The following is a 21,488-nucleotide window of genomic DNA, read 5'->3' as shown; positions in this document are numbered from 1 at the left end:
ACGACTCACACACGCTTTCTTGTTATATCTGCTGCTATTTGAGCTTAAAAATGCCGGATACCTGCTGTGCTGTTGGATGTAGCAATAGACGAGGCGATAAACCAAATCTTAGCTTCTATAGATTTCCGGCGAACATGAAAAAACGTGATAAATGGATCGCGGATATTCGTCGTGAACGATGGAAACCTACGATTTACACAAGGATATGCAATGAGGACTTCATATCAGGTATGTAAACAAACTATTCACCCCTGATTTGTTTCACAAAATGTGAAATAATACAATATGGGATGATACAAATATGATTGTTGAAAATGCTGGGTGCATTTTTAGAAAGGCAGCAAGAGCAGCAAGGCAGGGAATGGGATGATTTCTTCAGTTCACCCCCCCGTTTTTATTTTGTGTTTATTTTTTCATGATGCTTGAAAACGTTATCAATGTAAATATTGAATTATATTTATTGGTTAAGTTTTCAAGCCAATCAGATGTGGCATCATGCAAAAATAAACAAATAATAAAAATGGTAGCAACTTGAACAGACAGGTACAGTATCTGAATGATTTCACTCTATTCAGTTTTTTAATATGTCAAGTTATGAAATGCCATTACAAAACAAATCGACGAGGTAATTATAAATATCTGGATATGAGCGTTCAGGCAGGTCGGCTGTTGCAAAATGCTCGGGCGATTTTAGCATGCTTCTCGGTAAAAGGTACGGATCCGTTGTGCCAACAAGGTTCAACTTCTCTCTGTGACGATTCTTGGAGTCTTCATCCAAATGCCTAACTTCGTTGGATAGCAAATCAGCCATAATTCGGAAGAAATCGGTGAAAACGTAGCGCAGAAATCAGACAATCCATACAAACACGTAGGAACGAGCTGACTAGTTGACCGCCAAGATGGCGGCATAACACAAAATCACGTGATAAAACCACGTGACTGCAAAGCCTCTATACCAGAGAAGATATTTAAAGTCTAACATTATATATGTTTTGCATCTACCACATCCCATTGGGATGCTCCTGCTGTAAAATATCAACAGTGGCAATTCCACTTTTCATTTAATGTATGAAGGCTGTTATTCAAGAGTCAAGAAATGTGCAAATAGGCAATACATTTTATTTAAAAAAAGTACAGGACATGCAACCAAGAAGTGTCCAAAGGATATCATCACTTGACAAATGCTGACATCTACAGTGGAAATATTGAAATTGTCTTGTTTTTAATGGGAGCTCAACAATGATACATCTGATTAAAAAAAAAAAATCCAGTCGTTCAGTTTGATAAACTGTCCAAAAGTTCGATTATAGTAAATCTTTTTAAACTGATTGGACACTGAGAAACCTTCTTTTCTTGGACGTGTGCGTATATGCATGGTGTCGCCACTCAACATCTGCTGTGTCCTCATTTTCCAGTGTGCCCAATTTGATCATGTATACTAGAAAGAGAAAGGGGGATTTAAAGTCAGAGAACATTTTCCACATGGACATGTCAAAAAGATCATGCATTACAACATAAATGGTTTGAACAAAAGGGGGAAAAAGGTACTTATAAGAAACTACCTAACACAGGATAAGACATTTTACACTAACATTTAGGCAGCTAAACCGGCATATATGTAACATTTGTTACATTCCTTGATAAGGATAAAATCTCCACGGCCATCAGAATGAATATAAAATCAAAATGGTGCGGGGAAAATAATCCCACCCCGAAAGCAGGCCCATTTTCATTATTTTTATGATAATAAATAAATGAAACTGAGCCCTTTTTTCTTAGGTGAGTACAGTAAATATCCCATACATTTCCAGATAAAAAAATGGTGGTTTAAGTTCAAAGCAGGTTGAACTTTCACAGGGTCAGAGGATTGATTAAAATATGCACCAGAGTTCTAAACCAGGGTCAATTTATACTTACACTTCATTTCAAACCTGGGCCCCACTTCTGTCAGTTCTATGTTCTTGTGGTCTGTTTTCTTATAGGTGTGATGTCTGTTAAAAAGAAAACCGCAAAAAAAAAGCACAAACACATGTTTACTGCTCCGTCTTCTTATAGCACATGATGCAACATGTTCTTTTAAATGAGAGGACACCTCTATACTGACCTATAAGAGATGAAGTCCTCTTGGTTGGCAAATGTGATTACACGCCTACTGTCCTCTTTCGGCACTGGAAAAAGATACTTGAGGATATTGGATACCTGTGCGAGAAGGATTAATTAGGTAAGCTCACGGACAAATGATGAAAGACACTATCAGCAGCATGTGAGCAGAGCATGGTTGAGTACTCACCCGCTTGCCAAGCCGTGAGGTGAAGTTGTGAAAGATGAGATGGGGGTAGGCCTCAGACATGGTGCCTATGTCTGGGACATCGTGCCTCATTACCACATTATAAAGTGTGAAATAAGCTGTGGGTCCAAATGGTAAATGGCACACCACAAGGCCATCTGCAAATATGGATGAACAAACGATCACGGCCAGTACTTTCATTCACACCAGGTTTATAGTGACAAAGTTTTATTTAAATCCTATTTTAAAAATAGGATTTTATTAGTTGTGCATAACATTGTATTGGAGGGAATGTTGACCCTAAATGAAACTCTTGTGAATGAAACAAAATTCAACGTAGGTCCTTGACATCCTTTAGACATGACTGATAGCACGAGCAAGCTGTAGCACTGTATACTAACAAAATATATAATAGTAACACGCACGCACACACACACACAAATACCGTTCCCCTCCTAAGTCCCACAGTCTACTTGGGGACAGTCTGCCACAGTCAATTGCAACCGATTGGTTTGCCACTCCTGCTCTGAAAACCAGTTTTTCTTGATTTTACTAAAACCAGTAGGTTGGATACAAGTCGCTAACTATTTAAAATGTTGAGGTCCAGATTATGTTTCTTCAAAACGGTACCCTCACCATTATAGGTGGGGGAAATTTCTGATTATTAGATGCATTGCGATTCAGACGTGATTGAATGATTTGCATCCTTATTCCATCATGGCAAATGTGGGATTTTGAGCACTGCTGGTGGAACACTGTACAAGGTGTGAAAGTAAAGTTGCTGTTCTAACAAACAGGGCTTTGTCACCATCTTGTGGCATTTCAGGATACTTCAGAAATGGTACAAATCTAGATACATTTTCTTTCAGTTCCCCCCACCCAAAAAAATGCAAATATGTGATATCTTGAGATGTGCCAGAAAAGCTGCAGGACAAGTGTCACAAAATCCATATGTCCAAACTATGAATTTTCCCCTTCAATGTGAGCTACACAATTAACCAGCAAGATTCCAGCGATAGCCTGCTTGTTTGCGGGGAGAGGCGAGAGTTTTGGCAGAGCAACTTGTAGCTGCTTCAACATGATAATGTATTGACCATCTGACAATTCATGGCCAAGAAGAACTTGTGCTAAAGCAACCTCCCAGTCACCAGATGTGGCATTGAGTGTTTTTTTTTTATTATTCTTTCCAAGCTCAAGTGGCGTTTTAAAGGGGACCCATTTTGAAGCCATATCAAGATGGCCTCGATGACAGAGCTGCAACGCATCCCAGAAGATCTTTCAAAGAATGTAAAAAGGCATGGCAGAGAAGGCTAAGACAGTAGGTTAGACTCCAGAGGGATTATTTCAAATGGGTAACTTGTAGTTCAAAGTTTGTATTTGAAATATCGATTTTGTGAAACAGTTCTGAAACATTTTTTTACAACATCTCTTTTGTTGAACGTTAAAGAATTAACAAACCTGGCTGTCCTCTGGTTTCGTGAATCATGACAAGGTCAGTGACATTGTTGGCTTTGCAGGCTCGCACCAGTGTAGGAATCTCATGGTTGCCCCTGTTCATGCGTTGAGCTCCAGGAAACATCAACTTTACCTCCTGTGCCAGAACAGAAGGTACGTGTTTATTGAAAAACAGGTGGCACATCTTCATTTTGTGAAGTACGTCTGGGTGCAATGTAGGGCTGTCACTATAGTTTATTTTTAGAATAAATTATTCTATCGATTATTCCATCAATTAATCAGACCTACTGTTTCTTAACCATGTATTTTTGTTTATTTGGTAGCATTTAGTAAATAAAAAAATCAAAACAACCCTTAAGAAACATCACACCAGTAGGGTTGATGGTTATTGTTTTCCAAAGTAAAAGCAGCTGTTTTATTTATTTGGTATTATTTAGTAATTTAAAAAAAATCAAAGGATGCTTTGAGAATAATTGTCAATTTGTTTTGTATATGTGAAGCGCTTTGAGACTGCTTGTGATTTAGGGCTATATAAATAAACTTGACAACCCTTAAGAAACATCACACCAGTAGGATTGATGGTCATTGTTTTTCAAATATGTTATTTGGATTAAACAAAAAGATAAATTGGCCTGTTTTCATGAAGGACCAGACAAATTATTACTTTAGAGAGCCTAAAACGAAAAGATTAGGACATTAGGTTAAAAAATGTCTAAACGATTATCCAATTGATAAAATATAGGCAATTATTTTGATAATTGATTTACTATTGATTAATCAGGTAATTTTGACATCTCTAGAGCAAGCGAACAAATAGGAACAAATATGTGCATTTCTGCACGATATACAAATGTGTAATAATATTGAGCAAATATATTTTTAAATCTGCAGCTGCTAAAAAATTGTTTTGTTTTTAACAGTATCTACTGTTGAAGAACCAGATATTAAGACACACTCATTGTACATACGTAATGCGTGCCAACATGAGATACATTGAATTTGCATTTAATACATCAGCTACTGTACACCGAAATTGTCATGTTATTATTAACTTGTCTATTCTACTATAGTGTTCCTGCTACGGCACTTTATGTTAACGCGTTAAGTAGTTTAGGAATCTCTCAGAAACAACTGGGCCAAACCTTAGCAAACATTTTGAGTCGAGAACTCGGGTCTCTGGAAGTGGTGACCATGACTTTGGGATCTTCAACTCCAGCCCATTTGTACTCATCATCCATATGTGAGCTGACACCTGTAAGGGAGGCAAAGTCATAATATAACTTAACTGGAATAAATATTGTTTAAGCATTTGATGAATAGTACTAACTAACGTAACACTAACCCTCTGCGCCATCATCATCATATTCCAAAAGTTTCTGGAGCTGCAATGCATCTTTGCGTACCTCAGTTGGAAGCAGACAGTTTTCTACAAGGAATGGGGAAAATGTGAGGTCAATGCCATACATTACACTATTCCGGTGATATGAAGAGCATGCCATCCGTACCATCGAGAGCACCCTTCAGCTTCTGTTTCTTCTCTTCGATTGTTCGGAGCCTGTCTTCTTGTGCCTTCCTATACAAGTACTCCCGCCTCAGTCTGACCTCTCGACGAAGCTATCAAAATAACATAACTATGCCATCACATTAATGTAAAGTATGATCATTAAAAACATGTACAAACATCTCATGAGGAAATCTTTCATCGCCATTGCTTGCAATCTGTTTGTTGCACGCGCAGAAAACATTGCCTTTTTTGCTTTCAAATAAAATTAAAAAGATTAAAACTATCTTGGTTTGTTAGTCGCTAACCAATAGTTTTTAGAATATTTTTTTGCTTCATGGCTGTTGATTCATTAGTTGCATCGTACAGTTTGAGACTTTCCCAGACAACATAAAACTATACCAACACCGTTTTCTACTTAAGCGAGTGTTAACATGTGCTTGTTCAACAATACACTTGTATTTCGTCTGTCAAATATGAATGACTTGTAAAAACCTTACCATGTTTTTTTCCTTTGGCTAGCAGGTAGCAGTTTACCAGTACCCACATGGAAAGGAGTCCCCCATACAAGATTGCTCTTCATTGGCCAAAGTTCGGGCCAATAGGAGCATTTGATACTAGCACATGGAAAATGATTCCAAAACTGCTGCATTCGAGGAAAGTGGGAAGTCGGACTTATAGGACTGCCATCGAGGAAAGTGCACTCGAACGCCTCTTGAAATAAGGAGGTCCGATTTGCGAAGTCGGGCAAAAAAAAGACCCCGATGTCACGGCTGACTACAATGTGACGTCACTCCACAACGGTGACCGTGGAGTGACGTCTCAATACTGATACTGATGTTTTATTTGGTTATGCTAACCAAAGCATTTTATTTGTCAGTGCATTGCAGAGAAGCACCCAGTTTAGGCTTGGATAGCACACTGGTCTTTCCCTGGTAACTACCCACAACTTCCAGGTTTTTTTTTTTCCAGTCACATCAAAACATAAAAAAAGGCAGCATATTCAGAAATGTTTGCATTTATTGGACAACACTGTCAAACTCACACAGTGTAAAGATGGAACAAGTAGGGAAAAAATTATGGGATTCTTTTTTTTCTAAATTACACTAATTAAATTTGGAAGAAACCTCATACTTGTGGGGGGCGGGGGGGAACAGTTTCAAAGTGCATGTCAGTTCTACAAAATATTACTCGTTATATGAAATCATCTCGCATTTTTCCAGCCGACAACAACTTGATGGAAAATCAGTGACACTTGTCATATATTATTTTCGTAATAAATTATTTTCTTGCTGTACATACAGGCTTCATGCTTCCTTGAAACTGCTTTCTGCATTTATCCTCTATTAATCGGAGAAGGAAAAAAACATAACCAATGCTGTTTTGTTTCAGCTGTGGAGTTTTAAACACACTTAATAAACCAATAGAGTGTAAACTTGGAGTGTGGGAGAGGAGGTGGAAACAAAGAATTTTTCTCGTACTCCACTTTTTTGAAAGACGGGTATGTTAGACACGCAGTCTTAAGATGATACAGTAAAATTCTATCAGAAGCAGCCAATCTGGCCTGAAACATACAGGCATGACAGTCGATGATTCCTTAAAACAAGTGGAAATAAAACAATTTAACAGGAGAAAAACATTGCAATGTAAACAGAGATATGAAAAGCTGCTTTGTTTTGGAGTTTTCACCAAAATGTATACTAACACAACCATGTCACCTTGTAGCAAAACAAGAAAGAAATGGAAATGTTGCAACATGCAGAGACAGATAAACACGAAAGGACACAAACCAAAAGACGAAGCCTAGTAAATAGGTCACGGCAATCTTAAAACCGTTATAAATGAAATTCAGCTGCAAAGGTGCAATTCTGATCACAGATCTAAGATGAATTTAAGAACACTTAAAATGGTTCATAGCGGCACACCAGTCATTGTAACCTCTGATAAGGCATTAAAAGAAAACAGAATTTAGATGTGTACAATGCTTGCAAGAAAAGCTTTAAGTAGAGTGATGATTCTTCTGCAAGATGCTTCAAAAGATCACAGAAACATCAGGCAACTGCAGTTTTGCTACAGCCACAACAAGCCAATTTTAGAATTAGGGCAACTAAATCTGTTGGTCCACCATGGTGTCGACATAAGAAAATTCTGTAGACAAGAGTGTATGTACTCATGCATGGAAATCATTAATTAGATGAAAGACATAAGCTAATGCTTAAAGTTGTGACAAATAAAACATGTGCTGGTCTGACCTTTGATTCAGGTTACTATAAAACTCTTGACCTGGAGATCATTTAAAATCTAAACGGCTGTTTCTATGATATACAAAACAGACTGATGATTGTATCTTTTTTTTTAAGGTTATTTGTTTTAGGTCAGTTATGTACATATAACCATCAAAATTAGTAGAATGCACATATATTTCCAACTTCCCATGCATAGAGTGGCATGACAAAGACCAGCTGGAATAACTTTCATGGAAGGTGCTGCTGTAATAAAAAATAAAAAAAACTGAAGAAAAACTCCAATGTTAGTACCGTATTTTCCGGACTATAAGGCGCACCGGACTATATGGCGCACCTTCAATGAATGGCCCATTTTAAAACTTTGTCCTTATATAAGGCGCACCGGACTATAAGGCGCACCATTAATGCATCATGTCAGATTTTTAAACCAAATCAAATCATTTTCCATTTTATCTTTTTTATTTCAACTTCAGATGCAACAAATTACTTTAGAATCACAAAATAATGATCCATAGTCTTTTTGATTCATGATTCATAGTCTTCAGCAGGCCACTTATGATTGAATTCATGACACAATGCTTCGGGCCAGTTTCAATTTAGGAATTTGGTCCATATATAAGGCGCACCGGACTATAAGGCGCACTGCCGGCTTTTGAGAAAACTTTAGGTTTTTAGGTGCGCCTTATAGTCCGGAAAATACGGTAGTCTGTAAAATGCTACTCAATGGTGGAAAGAAGAAGATTGTTGTCTGGGTTAACTTTACAGTTGTAAACTTGGAGAGAAAAAATTGTGGTGTGACACGTCAAAGCACAAGTACAGAGACAAAAGGGGAGGCATTTGTTACTTGGAGCATGCTGGCAAACATTATTCCAACCACACCAAGATTGAGACAGAATGGTCTTGGTTGTCCTAATTATCGAGACTAACCGGAGATGGATTTCTTGAGGAGTATCAAATCGTCACAAATGTTTAATCACATTAAAAAAAAAAATTACAGCTATACCGAAGGTCATTTTGTAGTCTCCTTGTTGTTTCTAGTTGAATAGAATGAAAGACACCACGTAGTAAGTGCAGTCAAGGAAACCCCAATCAGACCAGTAGAACAAACAGGGTCACATCCAGAGTGTCTGAGATTTTACTTGGTGGTTGTTGGTAGCCTCATGTATTGCATTTTGTATGGCTTGGGATACAACTTTGTGCACATACAAGTCGGGCAACCGGGTAGTGATCTCACTCTTTGCCACGGTTATTCTGAAGTTCATTTTAGTAATAGAAGAAGATATTCTAAAGTTCTTCATAATCTCCATCTTCTCTTTTGGTGGAACTCAACCCGCCTCCTAGAAAGTCTTCCAACTCATCCATTTCTGTTTTCTTGGTCCTCGATTTCTTCTTCTTTTTCTCTTTGTCATCAACAGCTTCGTCTTTTTCCTTTTTCTTATGTTTATGTTTCTTCTTACTCTTTTCATCTTCCTGAAAATGGAGCAGGATTATTGAATCATTTAATCAAACTAAAGCGCTAGCAACCTTTTGTGTGATTGTGCAAAACATTACCTCTTTGCTTTTTTTCTTCTTTTTCTTCTTGTCTTTGGAAGAGTGTTTGCTTTCTTTCTCTGAAAACAAAGAAAATAAAAACATTAGTTGCGTGATGTGCAAGGATAGTATCCATTGACAAATTATCGTTTCACACCAACAGATACACATTTTATGTTTTATACTTGGCAAAAGCTGTGAAGGGTCCTGAAACCAGCTTATCCGTAATATGTATACCACTTTCTAGGCTTGCCCTTTCAGTTAAATGTTTGCTGTAAAGCTGAACACTGCAGTTCATTTAATTTCTATCCATCCGTCCATCACCTGAACGGCTTTATCTTCATAAGGGCACGGATGTGCTAGAGCCTATCCTAGTAGTCTTAATTTGTTAACAGAAATGTCACCTTGTCACGACGGGGATGGAGCTATTCAACCATTTTTTTTCAAACTACAACAAACCAACAGTCTGTTGATACATAAACAATGAGGCTGCGGGAGTTGTGGTAACAACAAAAAGGAACATTTCCATGATCTTGCCTTCGTGCTCCTCACTGCTCTCTTTGGTTGCTGAAGGTTCTTCTTGGATGCCAAGACCAAAAAGATCAGCAACATCCTTTTGTTTAAAGGAGATCACAGTGGGGTTCACAGGTTTTGGCACCTTGGCTGACTGGATGTCATCATCTGAAAGGTCAGATAGATCATCCCTGGCAAGGAATGTAGTCTGAGGATGACACAACAGTAGGACTATGGGTATGGGCGACAGAGGATTTCATTGGGAACGACAAGTAAATATGTGACATACATATACATCCTTCACTACAGAAGCTTGGGTTCATATTTTTTACCCTATTCATAGTTGTAAATCATTTTTTTATCATTTTGTCCTACTCAAGAATAATTTTGTCCTACTCATGAACAAAAAGATCTGTGAAGACATTGGGTGTTCGTAGACACATTTTTTACAATCTATGATATACTGGTAAGTCTGTTATATCTCAAACAAAATATTTTAGGTTGCATTACCTGACATGTTTCGGCTTGTACTTCCGCCTTCATCAGAGTGAGAAGGCGGAAGTACAAGCCGAAACATGTCAGGTAATGCAACCTAAAATATTTTGTTTGAGATAAAAGAACCAGTGAAGTGATTAACAAGTAAAAACAAAATGAACTTAGTACAACTAAGTCTGTTATACTTTACCTTTGCTATTTTTGGTGTGTCTGATGCATCAGACTCAAAGTCAGGGTCATCCACAACAAAAGAGAGCATCTGTTGGGCCACAGGGCCCTCAGGGTCAGTGTCAGAGTCACCAGCAATGGGTAAGACTCCTTTCTTTTTTCCATGCTGCTGGGTGGGCTGTTCTTGTGTTGGAGTTAAAGTGAGGAAGATGGGAGCAGCAGATTGGTCACTGGGCTCTAACGCTTTAGATGCCACCTTTGGTTTGCTGATGCAGCTGAAAGAGAGAGATTTACCAATACTTGATAATGTCATTATATCTTCCTTGGATTTCTTGAACATCAATTCGTCCATTTTCTGTAGCGCTTGTCCCCATGGGGGTCGCAGGTGTGTCGGAGCCTATCCCAGCAGTCTGCAGGCAGTGGGCGGAGGACACCCTGAATTGATTGCCAGCCAATCGCAGAGCACACAGAGACAAACAACCATCCGCACTCGCACTCACACCTACGGGCAATTTGGAGTGATCAATCGGCCTTCCATGCATGTTTTAGGATGTGGGAGGAAGTGTAACCGGAGAAAACCTACGCAGGCACGAGGTAGGGCACCCCATTTCTCAAATATTGGACCTGCTACCTCTGAACTGTGAGGTGGACGTGCTAACCCAGTCCCCCATGTGCCACCCGGTTTCTCAAACATTTGAAATAATGCCTTGGGGCAGAATTCTTATTAGTCGTATGTTGCACTTTGCTGCTCTGCACTTGTATAAATCATGTGATTTGTACTTTCCGAAAAAGTTTTTTGATTTGGATATACTGTACCTCTTAGCCAAAGAAGCAGCATTTATAATTAACCTCTGACTGAATGTGACATACACTACCATACTTTTTTACGTTGAAATCGTGTGTAGCATTAATTTTTCATTGCCAAATACAAAAAGACTCCCATCACTCTCTGAGTGCACTTATATTTATGGCAAATATACCGTATTTTCCAGACTATAAGTCACAGTTTTTTTCATAGTTTGGCCGGGGTGCAACTTATAATCAGGAGCGACTTATACGAGAAATTATTAACACATTATTACTTGATCATTAACACATCACTTACTTACTATATTATAGTTGATCACTTCACACGTTATTTTCACTTTAAACCGCATGAGGGCGCACTAAGCCTGTGAAATAATTGGAGCCGCCACTGACAATGAGTCTGACCTCAGCGCCGCATGTACTTCCGGAGTCAGCAACGGTGTTGTTTATAAGTGACACGGAGGACAAAGATTTCGATGTATTTAATGATTTGGAGTGACACGGATGGTTTGATAAAACTGCTATTTATGTTATAGTGATTTGATATATAGCTTATATATAGTTATATAGGCCTGTGGAATAACTGCAACCGCAACTGATGATGAGCCCGACATCAGCGCCGCAGTCCGGAGTCAGCAGCGGCGTTGTTTAGACAGAGGACAAAGATTTCGATGGATTTAATGATTTGGAGTGACACGGATGGTTTGATAGACGTGTTATTTATGTTATAGTTATTTTAATAACCGTTAATATGTTACGTCAGTTACGTTCTCAGTTCCTCGTTTGTTTATGTAACGTTAGCATACTGTATTGTTTAGCCTGTTGTTGCCTATTCATGTCTATTCTTGGTGTTGGATTTTGTCAAATAAAGTCCCCCCAATATTGCGACTCGTACTCAGGTGCGACTTATATATGTTTTTTTCTTCTTTATTATCTATTATTATTTATTATCATTTTTTGGCTGGTGCGACTTGTACTCCGGAGCGACTTATAGTCCGGAAAGTACGGTAGTTACAGGCAAAAGGTAAGATAACTTGTCATACCATGCATTATCCAGTCAACATGTTTGGTGATGTGTCAAGACTTACGTTTTTAGTTCAGGTTCACTGTCCAGGTCATGGTGGTTTTTACCAGAAGGGGCTATTAGTGTTTGGTCATCCTCATCACTGGTCAGAATGATATCTTTACTGGGAGGCAGCGTTTTAGGCTGTGGAAGACTGGGCTCCGTGTCATCTGGATCAAGCTCGTCCTGGAAACCAGACACCATGGGGTTTCCTCTGTCTTCAAAATCACTAGGATAGATAATGAAAAAAACAAATACACATTGTGTAGTATGTCTATTCAATTGAATGTAGTTGTGTGTGTAGTTCTTTAAACAATCTGCATCCTATTCAGGCATCTATACAGAAAATTATAATACCCTCAAGCAGTGTTAATCAAAACAAAAGCAGGTTGTTAGGTTACAGCTCATCTACCCCTAAATGGTGGGGGTGTACTGAAGGACATCGCCAAATAAAAATGCAATGTTGCAATTTTTTGAAATAATGATTGTTTTTTCAGATATAGAAATAATTGAAATAAAAGAAAACAGTAATAACAATAAGCGATATTGATATAAATCATTGCGCAAACATTCCATCACAACTACCGCAATATTCCCCCCAAAAGTTAAAGTAAGTGCCCACCTGTCACTGTCCACTGCTGCAGCTGGCTGAGGCCCCTTTGTCTTTGAGGGCAAACTGTCCTCGAGGAAACTCTTATCCAGTCTGTCGTCTGGCACAAAGTCATCCACGCTTTGTACTACAGTAGGACACACTCGTGCAGGTACATCCTCTGAGGAAAACATTGCATCTCACTAGTAGTCACGATAATAGTTACAATATTTTCTTCTTGTTGATTATGTTTGTGTTCAATTGCAGTGCAATTGTGTTGCAGTCTTCCTACTAGTCTTTGAATTTCTCAACAGCTCAGGCTAGGACTTGTGACTGCCCTCTACTTAGTTAATACATAAAGCCCACACACCCTTTTACAAATGCCAGTTTTTTTTGTGATATAAAACAAATTACACAATGATAGTTACAAAAGATTTTCCACCATACACATGACCAAACCTGTACAACTCAAGTTGGGGAAAAAACACATTTGATTGGGGAAGTAAATATTAACAACTGACAATGTGGTTAGGTGCACACCCTTTTAACTGAGGAGGTGGCTGTGTTCACAAATAACCACATGTTAATAGGGAGTTGGAACACACCTACCACCATTTCAAAGGGAACACAGCGATCTCTTTGTTCAAAAGTATAAATTGGGAGAATGAAACAAATGAATTTCCAAGGCATTAACTATACCATGGAAAAAGCGAAGACAGTCATCATGAGGGTCATTACCGTGAACAGTACATCCCTCCAAAAATCGATAAAAAAGATAATTGGTTAGGTAGGCTGCAAAGAGGTGGACGGCAAGATTGAGAAAGCTACCAAATGCTTTTCCAACACGAGCAACTAATAAAGTATCTGAACTTGGTATAGGGTCAATCTGGTGTATTTTAAATAGTGGCAAGTGTGTGTGTGCTGAGTCTTTTTTACCATGGGCTTGAACACAATAGCTTAATTATGAACAAAACCCAATGCCCACTTATGTAATAATAAAAAAAAAATGGTGTGCACACTTTTGAAAACACAACTTAGTTTTTATTTTGAATTCTACTCTGAAAGATTTATTTTCATTTTCAAGTGAGTTGTAGATGTTATAGGTCACATTAACGTTGAAAAACGTTTTGCATAGTAAGAATATATACACGATGTGCACGCATGCAAAATTGGTCAATTAAAAAACAGCATAAAAAGTAGCATTTTCTCATTTTCAACTTACTCCAATGAGACAGCTAAGTGGCAGTTTCAGTATTATATTTCTAGTGTTCATATATATGTTATTTAAGCTTTCCATTCAAGAAATGTCTAAATATTAATCTTGGATTTAAAACTAAATAGGACTGAATAAAGAGTTCCTTCAAAGAGTGAGTCTTCTACCATGTCAAGTAATTTTATGTGAAGTAATTGTACAGCTTTTGAACACTGCACAGATGTAAAATGCAAAAAAGAAACCAATTCAGGGTTAAGGTATAGAGGAGTCGTACCTGCTGCACTAACAGATGCTTCAGGGACAGGCGATGATGACCCAAACCATCGAGACATGAAGCTGCGTTTCTGGGGGACTGATACAGGCGCAATGGAGGACTGAAGGTGCTCTGGTGATTGCGCTGAAGTTTTTAACTCAGCGGAAGGCGAGGCTGCTCTGCCAACGGCTACAGCGAGAGCTGGGACCGAAGAAGCCGTCACAGAAGGCGACTGTGGGAGTGGCTGGGAAGGGATTGGGGGTTGAGGTGTGCTTGGGCTGGAGCTTCCCGTGGAGGCCCCACTCGGAGGAACAATGGGGGACTGGGAGCCTGAGGACGGACTCTGACCATTGGCTGGACCAGGTGAGCCATAGGCCTTATTGCGAGACTCTAAGTTCTCCAGGAAGCTATAGAAATTGAAATACATTGCAACAATGTTATCAACAAAATCATAACACAAGAAGAGGGAGGGAGAGCACTTGTACATTTCATAATTTTGATCTTCTGTCTCCTGCTGCACACAAAGCTCTTCTAGGGTGGCATCCATGTCCAACTGGTTGGTCTCCAGTTGCCTCAGAAGGGTCTCTCTCTGCATACACAAAATCACAAAGATTAGAATCTGCAACAAAATCGTTAAGCGTTCAGATTAATAATAGCAAGTGAGGGAAAAAGATTACCTGCAGTTGTAGGAAGGGGATGTTAAAAAATCTGTGCAAGTATTTGAGGCCGAAGCCATTCTTCATCGAGGATTCAGCATAGTGGATGTAGGATGATCCCATTGGTCTGGAAAACACAATGCTTTCAAGTTATATTTAGAGCTTTCAAACTCTTAAATGGACAACAAATTTCATTGTATTATATAAAACACAATGCTTTCAAGTTGAATTTAGAGCTTTCAAACTTTTAAATTATTATATTAGAGTTCTTCATTTGGCAATGTGTAATAATTGATCACTGTGTAAATCATAAACACTTATTATTTAAGAAGAGTATCAATCTGTTTCTCTAATAGAATTCCAAGTGTGTTTTTTGCCACTAGGAGGCAATTCAACCTAATATGACTGGAATTACCCATTGACACGAAGGCTTCTCAAACCAACCATGTATTAGTTCAGCCAGACCTGATATCAAGTGGGCCTCAACACTAAAATAATAATTAATATAAGGTAAAATAACGATTTGTTGGTACTTTCCCTTTGTTTGAATGCAAAGCAAAACCAACACGAAATAAAATTCCGGTAACACAGAAGACTAATGTTCCGCTTCCATCAAGACAAGCATGGAGCGTGTATAGCGCAGTGGTTCTTAACCTGGGTTCGATCAAACCCTAGGGGTTCGGTGAGTTGGTCTCAGGGGTTCGGCAGAGCCTCCACTGTGGAGTATCATGTAAATTTGTGATGACGCATGTCTGAACTGGTCTCGCAAAGGCAACAGCAGAAGTCACACTGATTTGCAGGTGTGTAATTTGTCATGAGTTCATGCATTGTGTTGGTTTTGTTCTTTGAACAAGGTGATGTCCATGCACGGCTCATTTTGTGCACCAATAAAAAACATCGATGTCATGAATTTGAAAAAAGAATAATTTTATTTTTCACTAAAGAGGGGTTTGGTGAATGCGCATAGGAAACTAGTGGGGTTTGGTACCTCTAACAAGGTTAAGAACCACTGGTATTGCGTATGTTGTGCTGCAACTGCTGATGCGTTAAGTTCGACCAAAAGGTTGTGAATTTGCACCACTATCAGAACTTTAATCAACCCACTTCCTGATGTGGGATCTCCAACTCAGCAAGGAGACAAATCTTACAAGCCAGAAATACACTAGACTTCATGCTATCTACTGTACTGTACGATTTCTTTGTGTGTCTTGGTATGTGAAGAAATTGACAATAAAGCAGACTTTGACTTTTTTGACTTACAAATGTAAAAATGGATAAATTACAGACAAACAAGGACAAAGACAAGTGCCACTAGTAGTGGTGGAGACGACACGGAAGGAAACCAACACATGATCAGGTGCCGCATTTTTTACAGTATGTGGTTTGCACCCAGGGTGGGGTGGCTGATTAAAATGTTAAGAAATAAGGCAGGAAATGAAGAAATGAAGATTAGTACATTTCTCCTACAACAATGGACTATCCCGCCCCTTGCCAAGATAAGGCAATTATTTCTGGAGAATGCAAAGCAGTAATCAGGGCAAAGGGGGGGCTGGCTATTTTAAAGGAACGAAGATACAAAACATGATTTGAGTTATTTCATCTTTTTGGTTGTGAAGTACATAACTCCACATGTTCTGTGAGAATCTACAATGTAAATCGTCCAGAAAATAAATACAAGAAACATGAAAACGCATTGAATGAGAAGGTGTGTTTAGTTGAGCATTTTGTTGTTTCTAAAGACTCTTACAATTGACCTTTCTCGCTTGAGGTGATTGTCTTGTGTTAGGGAGATGCGGCATTTGGTCGGAGATGATATTTACCTGTTTAGTCCAGCAATTAGCTCTCTTATATCATCAGGGAGGATGACCCGATGCTCACCCATGTCTCTGTGGTTTCCGAGCACACAAACTGGTACATGAGTGGGAACTTTGGGAAGTTCCCTTAAGATGTAGTTAAATGTCCTGAAAACATAGTGGACAGCTCTCAATAAAAGTCAATTTTAAAATCGCAGCCCAAACAAATCTAGTAGAAACTTACACTTAAGTAATTTAGAGAGGAGGAAGCGATGTCAAAGCTGGAGTTGATTACACTTCACTTACGTCTACTTCTAAAAACAACTTCTAGTATACCCTCAAGCGAGGACACAGACGATTCTTACCATTGCTTGGTAATGTCAAACATCATGATGACTCCATTGCAATTCTTGTACACATCTAGAAACTCCGCGTCAAGGGCTACTTCATCTGACTGCAACACATAAAAGTATTGATAATACATAAGAACTGCCACATCAATTTGATTTGGTAACAGCCTAGTAGCCCCCCCCCATCACTGACCCACATCCTATGAGTAAGCTATTTGTTCTTAACACATGACAGTCATGTGATTAATATTACCTCTTGTGGCTCATTCTCCAGTTTCAAATTGTCTCCACGCTTTTTGCCTTTGCCTGAAAGATCAAGATATAAGAGGGATTACATCAAATGTAGGGTTCTCTTCTCGCTTTCGGTGAGTTTGTGGGTGGAGCAAGCAGAGCAGCACATACTTTTCTTACAGAACTGCAGTGTACCAATGCATCTCAAAACGCTATGCTTCAAGTATAGTAACCCAATATCGCTAGTATCAGTAAGCTTGGTTAGTGTGTAGATGATCTGGACTACTATTGTAAACACAGCAAGAAAACAGCCAAACTTTAAGGTGTAGCCAAACTGCAAACCTCAAGAATATCAATTCTCAGATAACAATGGAGGACGGTGTAGCATACCAACAGCACACAACAGTGTTGAAATTCTACACACTAGAGTGGCGCTCACCTACACCTTCAGGAAGAGGATATTTTTGGCCTGAGATGAGCGCGAGGGGTTCAGAAAAGAAATGAGTGAGGACAGGAAACAAAACAACAACCACGCATGGAGTCATGAGATTCAGCAGTTTGATCTGTGGCGATGAGGTCAGACTTAGCAAAAAGCTCGATACACCATGACACACTTTTACACCACCACTTACCTTTGTCAACCACGTCCCACACCTCGACCTTGACCACATCATCAGTAGCTGAGAAACATGAGAGGAGGTTTAATTATCTAAGTGTTGTTTTGCAGAAGAAGTTTATACTAACACAGAGATTATGATGATACGCTCACACAGATTCAGTGACTGCTCTATTATTTAGAACACTACAAGAGCAAGGGCTAGTACAGCAAAGCCAACAACGAACAGTTACCAAACTTGGACTAAATAAAACTAGTTTACCTTGATATGGAGCCACTGGAATGAATAAAAAGGCAACAGTACATGTAAATGTGTTCACATGAGCAATAAATGAAAAAACAACACAGACACACTGAGCATTGACTAGACTTTTAAAGATGTTAAAAACCACCCACTTTTGTAGTTCCAATGAATGCTCGTGGCTTGAATCTCCTGAGTGGGGATGTACTCTTCCACAAACTTCTTGCCCTGCAGTCGATACCATAAAGTACTCTTTCCAGTGTTCCGATCGCCGCGGATGACGATTTTCACTTGAGTAAAATGAATTGGGAAAAAAAAAACACATTAGGAGTTTAAATATTAATGCCAATTTGCTTATATTTTAATTGAGTATTTGAAAAGCAAATTTACACAACACCTTTAAAAAAAATGTTCCCGTGACTTATTTTGAATTCTACACTCTTTCTTTCGGTGTGTTTGCACTGCACGGAGAAATAGGCTATGTATGTAACATAAAAGATTGTGTGTATATGAGTTTGTTTAAAAATGGAAAATGTTTGTTTGAAAGCTTACTATTATATTGGACCCCTTTAGCGAAGCGTCTTTGCAAACTTTGGTTCATGGACTGTAGGCCAGCAGGAATGTTCTTGTCCCTGAGCTGGCCCGGCTCAGACCCCACCAGCTTTTTCAACGCCGAAAACATTTTTCAATTTGTCAGAAACTTATGATATGATCAAAAAGGTGGAAAGTGGGGTTTTTCGGAATAAATTGATCATGCAACAAACTCTATAAAAATTGCAATGGTGAGTCTTAATAGGTACAAAAGTTAATTGTCAACACTCTGATCTGGTAAGAACTATATTTGAGCTGTTGTGTTTTCCGGCCAGTTGGAAATAGAAGAAGTCATCATGCTGTTCATCATCTGTGGGGGAGGAAAGAAAAAAAAAGCAGAACATCAGGGGAATGGATTTTCCTTCATTAGTAATTTTTTTAATAATACAGTACAAATGAAAATAAATAAATAAATAAATAAATAAATAAATGTAATATTTATAAACTGCAGACCTTTCTGTCTAAACACAAAAGCAGCTTTCTCCCATATTCCAAAAAAAGAAAAACAATTGATTGACTCTAAATAGCTGCAAAAGTATATTCTACTTGTCAATGTGCAGCCTGCGATTGAACTTCAACCAGTCCAGGGTTTGCCCACCTCTTGCACGGTCAGATGGGTCAGGCACCATTTTAGCTTTGACCTTTAGGATTAGGGGTAAAGAAAATGAATGGGTGGGTGTATAAATGGCAGATAAAAATGAAATGCTGTCAATATCCCCAAAACTACATTTTAAACTGTGTGGATTTTTTAAATTTAATATGTAATACCTTATGGAATATGGGAGGAAATCAGGGCACCCAGGAAAAATGCACGGAGGAACAGGAAGAACACGCAAATTCCACAAAGGTAGGCAAGATCCCAGAGTTGAACATACAACCTCTGCACTGTAAAGCAAGAAGTGCTAACCAGCCAAAACATGCATCTAAAGTTCATAGTCCATCATTTAAAGTTTAATGGGGTAAAAGTAGATATCTGGGCAGGTTGTTGGCGGTTTGCAAGTCTGTACCCTGAGCGCCAACTACTGAGGTGCCCATGAAAAAACCTGAATCCCCCAAACCCAGATGCGGTTGACATTCTTTTGTGCAGTGTAAAGTAAACAGCACTGGTACAGAATATGCAAGTAATAGTAAACTTATGGGTTAGAACATAAGACACAGCATTACTACAGCATGAAATGATGTCAATACTACGCTGTATTTTATATTTTTAAAAATAGAGACTCTCCTTGATGACATGAACGGAAACAAACTCATGTGGCACTTCAAGGCTCCAGTGGTGCATCATGACATTATCTATGACATCATCCGAGAAGTACATGTGTATTATGTGAACGCACTCAGAAGCGGTGCGACAGTATTAGGAATGTCACAGTTCTCCACTATATTTATTTATTACTAAAAATTCCAGGTCGCTGCAGAACTCCTTTTTAACGTAACCACCTAGCATTGGCTTTACGGACTGTTAGCTCGTTTGGGCACATTTAGAATTTTAGGACAATAACGATTAGAAACTGCGATGATCGTGAAGATTATGACAACATCGAGCGTAACTCAAACCTCGACCAATTTTAACCCACCTCTAGATAAAGGTAACGTTATCCCTAGTCTCTGTTTTAAGTAACAAATGTTAGCGACACAGTCCGCACTAGCTTAGCGTTCCCCTCTGCGGACGTACATTTGTGGCTCCATTGGATGATGATTCCCGAGTGGCAATGGAAAAAAATACTCACGGAGTTGTCGAAGAAGAGAAAGTCCAGTTCCGTCATCTTCATTTAGTCAGAGATCCATCCCTAAAAGAAATATTACTGCAGCTACATTCCTTTGCAAGGATACGAGTGTCGCCTATTCTAAGCGCGACTCAATACATTCGACTTCCCTTTACTCTTTCACAATAAAGCTTAACAGGATACGAACGAGCGTGGTAGACGCACATTTTATGTTAATAATAATAATAATGATGATAATAATAATAATGAGCTGATTTGGTCAGGAAAGGCCTCCAGTGTAAAGACTATGAATAAATAAATAAATCATGGGACAGACGAGCTATTTTATCACAACTCCATTACAAGCACTTTATGAAACAGTCCTGAGAAATGTCTGCATAAAGGTTCGATGTACAACTCGGCCATTTAATTTCAACAATGCTGAAGAAATTGTTTATAAAGAGCTTACCAGCACAGATGCATATAATAATAATAATGGGCGGCATGATGAAACACTGGTTAGCACGTCCGCCTCACAGTTCAGAGGGTGCGGGTTCGATTCCTGTGTGGCGTTTGCATGTTCTCCCCATGCCTGCGTGGGTTTTCTACGGGCACTCTGATTCCCTCCCATAAACCAAAAACATGCATGGAAGGCCGATTGAGCACTCCAAATTGCCCGTAGGTGTGAGTGTGCATGGTTGTTTGTCTCTGTGTGGCCTGCAATTGGCTGGCGATCAGTTCAAGGTGTCCCCCGCCTACTGCCCAATGACTGCTGGGATAGGGTCCAGCACGCCCGCGACCCCCGTGGGGACAAGCGGTCCAGAAAATGGATGGATGGAATATTAATGATGCATTTATGACATGCCTTGTCTTTGACCCTTAGGAAACCGGGACGGAATTCAAAATGCAAAAAAAAAACAGCATTACTTGATACGTTCTGATCATTTGAGAACAACTTGTAGAACAAGCAATTTTATATCTACGCTGTACTATTTAAAACTTAAGAGAATATTATTTGATATGTACAAACAAAAGCAAGCAAATTAAATAAAACATACCCAACAGCACAAACAAAATGCCACAATCCTTTTTCATACAAGGTAAAGTTGTTTGTGGCAAATGGTTGATTTGAATCTTGCAGCTAACATTTTTTGTCGTTGTGGAGTCCTCTCAAATCTTGAGAT

General features: G+C 38.9%; 2 protein-coding genes and 1 long non-coding RNA gene across 4 annotated transcripts; 1 reads left to right on the top strand and 2 right to left on the bottom strand.

Annotated features, from left to right (window-relative positions):
* Positions 1 to 1,105: 1,105 nt before the first annotated feature.
* Positions 1,106 to 5,911, bottom strand: imp4 (IMP U3 small nucleolar ribonucleoprotein 4). Its single transcript, XM_037259652.1, has 9 exons — positions 5,744 to 5,911; positions 5,248 to 5,356; positions 5,085 to 5,168; positions 4,885 to 4,994; positions 3,746 to 3,878; positions 2,291 to 2,445; positions 2,105 to 2,199; positions 1,918 to 1,991; positions 1,106 to 1,438 (listed from the first exon to the last, which is right to left on the bottom strand). Exons 1-9 carry the CDS (start codon positions 5,744 to 5,746, stop codon positions 1,320 to 1,322), a joined length of 882 nt encoding a protein of 293 aa, XP_037115547.1. The 5' UTR covers positions 5,747 to 5,911; the 3' UTR covers positions 1,106 to 1,319.
* A 2,582-nt stretch (positions 5,912 to 8,493) lies between these two features.
* Positions 8,494 to 20,480, bottom strand: rabl6b (RAB, member RAS oncogene family-like 6b). 2 transcript variants are annotated; one of them, XM_037258639.1, is made up of 18 exons: positions 20,329 to 20,480; positions 19,145 to 19,239; positions 18,560 to 18,897; positions 18,163 to 18,297; positions 17,783 to 17,830; positions 17,590 to 17,619; positions 17,173 to 17,225; positions 16,935 to 17,023; positions 16,597 to 16,737; positions 14,798 to 14,903; positions 14,606 to 14,709; positions 14,142 to 14,527; positions 12,688 to 12,835; positions 12,091 to 12,294; positions 10,218 to 10,470; positions 9,557 to 9,740; positions 9,041 to 9,099; positions 8,494 to 8,959 (listed from the first exon to the last, which is right to left on the bottom strand). In XM_037258639.1, exons 3-18 carry the CDS (start codon positions 18,687 to 18,689, stop codon positions 8,774 to 8,776), a joined length of 2,256 nt encoding a protein of 751 aa, XP_037114534.1. In that variant the 5' UTR covers positions 18,690 to 18,897; positions 19,145 to 19,239; positions 20,329 to 20,480; the 3' UTR covers positions 8,494 to 8,773. The 2 variants fall into 2 exon arrangements, with proteins under 2 accessions (XP_037114534.1, XP_037114533.1); XM_037258638.1 differs by lacking the exon at positions 19,145 to 19,239.
* On the top strand, positions 15,878 to 20,613 carry LOC119126997. Its single transcript, XR_005098740.1, has 3 exons — positions 15,878 to 15,964; positions 17,924 to 17,928; positions 20,602 to 20,613. It is a non-coding gene; the product is annotated as an uncharacterized LOC119126997 (long non-coding RNA).
* Positions 20,614 to 21,488: the final 875 nt, after the last annotated feature.

Source organism: Syngnathus acus, chromosome 9 (genome assembly GCF_901709675.1).
Source record: "Syngnathus acus chromosome 9, fSynAcu1.2, whole genome shotgun sequence".
In the NCBI taxonomy this organism is placed as follows: Eukaryota; Metazoa; Chordata; class Actinopteri; order Syngnathiformes; family Syngnathidae; genus Syngnathus; species Syngnathus acus.
Note: the sequence above shows the minus strand (reverse complement) of the source record. Positions and strands in the feature narration are given on the sequence as shown.

Excerpts from the sequence above, each read along its gene's own strand:
- imp4 (XM_037259652.1), bottom strand. Across the intron at positions 4,995-5,084 it reads TGATGATGATGGCGCAGAGG|GTGTCAGCTCACATATGGAT; the intron begins GTTAGTGTTACG and ends CCTCCCTTACAG. Across the intron at positions 1,992-2,104 it reads GAGGACTTCATCTCTTATAG|ACATCACACCTATAAGAAAA; the intron begins GTCAGTATAGAG and ends TCTTTTTAACAG.
- rabl6b (XM_037258639.1), bottom strand. The coding sequence starts at position 18,689 with ATGTTTTCGGCGTTGAAAAAGCTGGTGGGGTCTGAGCCGGGCCAGCTC. Across the intron at positions 17,831-18,162 it reads CATTCATTGGAACTACAAAA|CTACTGATGATGTGGTCAAG; the intron begins GTGGGTGGTTTT and ends CATGTTTCTCAG. Across the intron at positions 10,471-12,090 it reads AGTGAACCTGAACTAAAAAC|CTGCATCAGCAAACCAAAGG; the intron begins GTAAGTCTTGAC and ends TCTCTCTTTCAG.